The sequence below is a fragment of the Prionailurus viverrinus genome, chromosome A2, assembly GCF_022837055.1.
Source record: "Prionailurus viverrinus isolate Anna chromosome A2, UM_Priviv_1.0, whole genome shotgun sequence".
Lineage (NCBI taxonomy): Eukaryota > Metazoa > Chordata > Mammalia > Carnivora > Felidae > Prionailurus > Prionailurus viverrinus.
The window spans coordinates 70,429,249-70,436,510 of NC_062562.1; the positions used below are offsets into that span (position 1 = coordinate 70,429,249).

The 7,262-nt window shown below is 53.3% G+C and overlaps 1 protein-coding gene across 1 annotated transcript; it reads left to right on the forward strand.

The window, feature by feature from the left end:
• The first annotated feature begins 1,129 nt into the window (after positions 1-1,129).
• On the forward strand, positions 1,130-6,945 carry LOC125153429 (ral guanine nucleotide dissociation stimulator-like). Its single transcript, XM_047836587.1, has 7 exons — positions 1,130-1,228; positions 1,587-1,701; positions 2,107-2,214; positions 4,265-4,464; positions 5,065-5,124; positions 6,066-6,232; positions 6,503-6,945. The coding sequence occupies exons 2-7, from the start codon at positions 1,678-1,680 to the stop codon at positions 6,943-6,945; spliced, it is 1,002 nt and encodes a 333-aa protein (XP_047692543.1). The 5' UTR covers positions 1,130-1,228; positions 1,587-1,677.
• The last annotated feature ends 317 nt before the right edge of the window (positions 6,946-7,262 follow it).

Genomic DNA, 7,262 nt, shown 5'->3' on the forward strand with positions numbered 1-7,262 from the left:
GGAATTCAGCAGGGCTCAGCGGAGGGCTCCTGCCAGAGCCTCTCAGGAGGTTGGGGCTGCTGTCATCACTCAGAACCTGCTTCACTCAACCCCTGAGCCCACTTCAGGGTGGTGGCAGGATTCAGTCCACATCGAGTGCCTTAGTTCTTCCTTGTCTGTTGTTGTCTCTCAGGGCTAGGCTGTGTGTACCTGTCCATGTCACGACTCAACACGGGGGTTGGTCCCCAATGTGAGGAGCTGAGAGAAAACACAGAGAGTGACAGTGAGCACGTGGCCCTGCCATGCACATTTTATCACCTAAACTTGTTTGGTCTGGGGCCACGGTGCCATCTTCTTTGCAACAGAAATCAAACACTACGTCCATACCACACTCCAGGAAGGAAATCCCACAAGGATGTGTTGACAGGATGGGGGCATCCCAGGGAGCCACTGAAGGGAGGAGAAAGTGAAGACCCTGCTAGGGTCAGTGCCTTGCCCAGAATTACAGACGGGTAGAAAGTCAGAACCAGGCATGACCCCAACTTCATGTCCTCAAAATGGGGTCCTGGGTTTGACCCAGGATTTCGAAGGGGGTCTGGAAAAGGGTGTGTTACTGTCACTGGGTGCAGACATGGAGGTGGCGTGGGGGTGAGGCTGAAGAGGAGCGTCACAGAAGACATCCCAGCACGTTCTTCCCTGAGGAGGAGCCCCAGGCCAGGGCAACCCACTGAGTGCCACCCTGTCCCCATTGTATGTACCCAGTGGAAAGGCAGGGAATGGCTCGTGGCACACTACTGACAAAGTCTACGTAAAAGAGAGTTCTGTCCTACTAGGCCCCAACTCCAATCCCTTCTGTAGGGATTGCTTTAGAAATTAGAGAACCTAAGCTCCTAGGAAATGTTTGGCCATCCTTCCCTAGGTGGGGATGTGACCTTCTGGGACCCCAGAAAACGAGCACTGGTAAACACACATACACACACTCACACTCACGCACGTACGCACACCTGGAAGGACTGTGGGCTGGGATCAGAGGAGCAGCAGAATCAGAGGAGGTGAGACGTTGAAGTCAATGTGGTTGGATAAACTTCCAACAGGTGACACCACTGCTCCAATTTCACAGGTATCATCCCACATATGCCTGAGGACATCCTGAGGACATCCTGAGGACATGCTAGAATGATCTCCATTGGGCGGAAAAGACACGGACCATCCCTGAGAAGCACAGTCGCGAATCTGGGACCCGAAAGAGGTAAGAAAGAAGAGTTCTGTCTCAACCCAGATAGGTCTCACAGCTGGGACCCTGGCTGCCCCCAGAGCTTCTCAGGGGACTGTGGAGAGGGGTGCATTGGTGGAACTGTGTACCGATGGGACATTTCATGGAGAATGGGGGTGAGCAGTCAGCAAAGAGAGGACTATTTGCAAAGGTGTTATCCCAGAGGGGGACTCAGGAGGCGGATCCTAGGCCGTGACATCACTTTGCTCACAATAGGCCCCAGGAAAGCTTGGAACTCCTGTAACCTGGCACCCATGTTCTAGGAAGGTCCCATACCAGGCTCACTTGCCTACAGACACAGAGACTTGAGGATGTTCTCTTGTTGTTTTCCCAGGTACCGGGGCTCTGGATGCCAGAAACCCCAGTGTGCAGGATTACTCAGATGTTGGAGAGGTTTCCTTAACCCACGCTGGCGATGCCTCAGGATGTTTTCCGGGAGGTCACATAAGGTAACACAGAGCAGCCTGGAGCAGGCCAGGTCAGGTCAGCTCATAGCTCTTAACCTTCCCTGGGCACCCCCATCCCCTCATGTTCAGTTTCGGGGAAAGGGGGACATGGGGGCCGGTCCTCCCCGGGACCGGAGCAGGTTCGATGGCAGGGGACCACCTGGTGGACCCATCATGGCCATGCACATGTCATGCTGGAAGGAGGGAAAAGGGATCTCTGAGGGGCCTCTAACCTGTAACAGGTTGAATCCAAGGCCCTCACGCCACCTTGCTTCTCCTCCGTGGGGGAGGTGAGTGCACACTGTGGTGTCATATCTGGAATGAATTCTTATGGGTCTGAGGACAAGTGAAAGCAAGCAGACACGGCTTTGAGGACTCCTGCCTGCCTGCTGGGCACTGTCTTTACAGAGCCACATGCCACAGATGGAGGACAAGCTGAATGAGAGCCCCTGCTCTACTTCCCTGAAGGAAAGAAGGAAGCCCCATGCCATCAGGACGAAGCCCCGCTGGCTCAGGGTGAGTGCAGGTACCAGGGAAACCCAACACCAAGGGCCCAGAGCCAATGCAAAGAATCCCAGGGCCCAGAAAACACACTGCTGCTCCCCTGGTAGCTCTCGGAGACTCCTGGTCCCAGATGAACCTGGAACCCCATCTGCTCCCCAAACATGCCAGCAGGGCCCAGCCCCTGCCACGGCCAGACGCAACGTCACTCTCCACTTATTTGCAGGAAGATCAGAAAAGAGGCGTGAGACCATTTCACGTCCCATTCTGTCTAGAATGTATTGGCATTGTTGTACACGTTTCCCCGACGAACGTTCCCAGGGGTCCCGGGTCGCCCGACCATCGTTCCATACCTTCTCCACGTCTGACACACGTTCGTGAGGAGTAGGGAGATTTTTTACCCAAAGGACATGGGGCTCATTGCATTATGTCTAATGCTCTGCACTTTGGTGGCCAAGCAACACGCCCCTGGGGCCCCTCCAGTCAGGAGCAAGGGCCTTACCACCTAGACAACATTCTGGAAATGAGACCACTCACCTCACCCATTCAGCCCTTCACAAATGTGGGACTGTGACAGGATTCCCTTCTCTTGCCATGCCACAGTGCTGCACTGAACATCCTACATGTTCTATTATCCTGATCCAACCTTTGCCAGGTAAAGTCCCTGTCTTCGGATCCCCAGAATGGACTGTGCTGTTAGAAATCACAGGGACACTGCTGTTCATGTGGGGAGGTGCCGTGCATACTCATCTAACAATCTGACCTGAGATTCTTTTTCCTTGGTGGTTTTTTTTAAAAAATATATAGGAAATTTATTGCCAAATTGGTTTCCATACAACACCCAGTGCTCATCCCAACACATGCCGTCCTCAGTACCCATCACCCACGCTCCCCTCCCTCCCACCCCCATCAGCTCTCAGTTTGTTCTCAGTTTTTAGGAGTCTCTTATGCTTTGGCTCTCTCCCACTCTAAGCTGTTGTTTTTTCTTCCCCTCCTCCATGTGTTCCTGTTAAGTTTCTCAGGATCCACAAAAGAGTGGACACATATGGTATCTGTCTTTCCTTGTATGGCGTATTTCACTTAGCAGAACACTCTCCAGTTCCATCCACGTTGCTACAAAGGGCCATATTTCATTCTTTCTCATTGCCACGGAGTACTCCATTGTGTATATAAGCCACAATTTCTTTATCCACTTATCAGGTGATGGACATTTAGGCTCTTTCCATAATTTGGCTATTGTGGAGAGTGCTGCTATAAACATTGGGGTACAAGTGCCCCTCTGCATCAGCACTCCTGTATCCCTTCGGTAAATTCCTAGCAGTGCTACTGCTGGGTCATAGGGAAGGTCTATTTTTAATTGTTTGGAACCTCCACACTGTTTTCCAGAGCGGCTGCACCAGTTTGCATTCCCACCAATAGTGCAAGAGGGTTCCTGTTAATCCACATCCTCTCCAGCATCTATAGTCTCCTGATTTGTTCATTTTGGCCACTCTAACTGGCGTGACGTGATAGCTGAGTGTGGTTTTGATTTGTATTTCCCTGATGGGGAGCGACGTTGAGCATCTTTTCATGTGCCTGTTGGCCATCCGGATGTCTTCCTTAGAGAAGTATCTACTCATGTTCTCTGCCCACTTCTTCAGTGGATTCTTTGTTTCTCAGGTGTGGAGTTTGGTGAGCTCTTTATACATTTTGGATACTAGCCCTTTGTCCGATATGTCATTTGCAAATATCTTTTCCCAATCCATTGGTTGCCTTTGAGTTTTGTTGGTTGTTTCCTTTGCTGTGCAGAAGCTTTTTATCTTCATGAGGTCCCAATAGGTCATTCTTGCTTTTAATTCCCTCGCCTGTGGGGATGTCAGATCGGAGATCCTAACGTGTTCAGCCATTTCCCAACTCAAATTCTCGTGTGATTACCAACATCCTTCTTCAGAGTCTGGGCACCCAGGTCTCATTCTTGCCACAAGTCACTGACGGCTTGGGGGTTTGGTCTGCATTCTGGACCCCAAGCCTCCTGATGTCCATGGTGCTGTGTCTGACTCTGTGTCCCTCCTGTGTTCTACCTCAGGGTATGAACATCTCACCCATGCCCGACAATGAGAACCGTGAGGAAGGGACCATGGAAGGAGGCTGGATGCTACTGGAACAGCGAGTGGAGCACCTGGTACCTGCTTTCCTGGGTAGAGACCCCTCCTACCTCTTCACATTCTTGAGAACATACAGAACATTTGCTACCACCCAGCAGGTCCTGGAAATACTGTTTATGAGGTGAGCACCCTGCCCTTCACAGCCCAGGGCGATTCAGCCCCTGAAAGCTAGGAGTCTCAGGAAAGTCACCACACGTCCTGGCGTCTCACATTGTTCCTCTGATCCGGGTGGAAACACTCCAGGTCCTCAGTGGGGGCACAGCAGGGAAAGTCACCCTGGCCTGTGGAAAGCTCTGCTGGCAGGGCTGCGTCTCTGCTGGGTCATCTTTGTCCTCTTGCCCATGATCAACTTTCTGCCTCATCCCTCACTGTCGCCAGGTGTTGACTTGGGCTGTTTTCCCATTGGAAAAGGAGATTGGAGGCTCTATCTGTGTGTCTGAGTCCTGGCTCAAACCAGTCAAGGATGCCCAGGATGAGCAGCACGCCCAGACCCACACCAATATGTGTGATGGAGCTGACTGGGGCCCTATCATTCTTCAAACACGCAGGAAGCCCCACTAGGTGCAGGCACTTCTGTAGGAGCTGACTGGGATCCAATGCGCAGAACGGACAGTACCCTCCCCTCCAGAGCTCCATTCTAGTCAGCAGCCAGGGACTCTGGATAGGACAAGACGTAGCATCCACAGGACAGCTCATATGATGTCCTTCTGGCCTCCTCCAGATACGGATGCTTCCATTCAGAGGCTGAGGAGGATGGCGGACCCCGGGAGCAGGAGAAACTGTGAGTAGGCTGAGCTCAGGCTGGAGGGCCTTCCTTCTCCAAGAGGGCAGTGCTGAGACTGTGCGTGGGAGGGGCTGCAGGACCCAGCATCCCACACGTCTGAGAGTCCTGTGAGAGGGCAAAGTTCTGAGGGCTTTCTCTTGGAAGCAAGGAAAGGGGTTCTGTCCTGTCTGGTAGAGGATGGGCTGTGGGCACAAGGAGGCAGCAGAGGGCGCCAGAGGACCGCGTCAGCCCCTTAGAGAGTCCAACCCTATCCCTTCCCACTCACAGCCTTGCCTAGACCCCCATCAGGGGACCCAGAATGACAGTTTTGGGGAGCATCACACTCACCACCTTGGGGAACATCCACGGTGCGTGCTTAGCAAGGGTACAGGAGACACAGTGAGGGCTCAAGGAGCACATATCACCCACACGATGGAGAACGGTGTCAGTGGGACGACACCCACATGTGCACTGAGTGCATGAGGCAGCACAGAGGCACAGGTCGTCACGTTGAAGGCACCAGGAGGGTCCCAGCAAGCCCAGGTAAGAGACAGAGTCCTCTTGTCCCGTATTTGCGCAGATTTTCGTGGAGCGCTAGGGTATGCAGTGAAGGCACTGACTCACCCCGACACCACCCCTCCACTCACGCACGGACTTGAATTCCAGTGGGAGGTAGGCAGCGGGACACAGCGAGGAGTCTGGCTGGCTTCCCCAAGAAGGACAGAGACCACCACATCATTGGTTAAGGGGTTCCCGTCAAACAGAATCTTGACGGTCCCTCTTCAGTGACCAGGTCTCTCGTCGGCGGGACTGCCAAATCACAGGTGGACAACGTACAGAACCACCCTCTGGACATCCAGGAGCAGGAGGCATAGAGGCCAGGTCCCACAGGCCTGTCCTGAGATATCAGCGGGAGGAACACCCCATGGTGATTGTTCTGGCTACTTTTGTATCCCCAGGGCCATCTCCTCCATCCTGGGCACCTGGCTGGATCACTACCCCGAGGACTTTTTCCGGCCTCCAGACTTCACCAGCTTGAAGTTGCTGCGGGCATATGTAGGGGTACACATGCCGGGCTCCGAGCTGCAGCGCCGCGCCCGCCTTCTCTACTCATGGCGGAAACACCGTGAGCCCAATGAGCCAGAGTCTCTGGGCGAGGAGGACTCTGGGTGGGAGATGTGGGCATGTGGAGGGGACGGGGTATGCCACAGAGAACATGTTTCCTGAGACGGTAGGTGGGACAGGCCTAGGGACTAGTCTCAGATCACTGCTCCATTAGCCTGCCATCTGGGAGATTTCCTCCTGGTGGGTTCTTTGACTCAGATGACAATGTCTGCGGGAGAGGTTTCCTGCCATGGAATGGCACTCACGGTGATGACACTTTCTATTCTTGAAGCCATGGCACCAGCTCCAGAGCCACGTTCAGACGTCCCTCAGGAGCGAGCCCCCGCTATCTCCGTGGTACCCACTGCAGCCTCACGGCCCAGGCTGCCTGAAGCCACTAGTTCTCCTGGAGCTCAGCGTGTACGAGAATCGGAGACCCTGACTGCAGTGTCCCCACCAGGGCAGGAAGTACTCCCAGCTCTGGCCGACAGTCAGGAGCTGGAAGAACCACCTGCCCCTTTGGTGGCCCCGGAGCATGAGCAGCCCCCAGCCCCAGCCGGCAGGGTCACAGAAGGGCTGGAACAACCACCTCCTGCAGCTGAGCAACCAGCCTCAGCTCCCCAACAGCGGCTCATGTCCGCTGCAGCCCCAAAGGATGAATTCCCTGACCTTGTCATTGCATTCTTTGTCATTTCTGTAGTTCTTATGGAGGTATTTACTGTCCTTATATATTAGTGTTTTATAAATAAAAGATAAACTAAGTTCCAAACAATTTACTCTGATCCTTTGAAATTACAACTTCAAGTGTCAGTACGTACATTCGCAGGATTTTACACCCGTGACCACTATGTACTCCTAGAACATTTCCATCACAGAGACACATGGACTACTAATCACCCACGGCTCATTCCCTCACCCCAGTCTCTGCAACCAGCGATCTCGGTTTCTGCTGCTTTAGCTCCTCTGGGATTTCCATGTGTGTGCAAACACACAACATGGCCTGTTGTGTCAGGCTACATGACAGGAGACTGATTAGTAATTGCTTAAATATT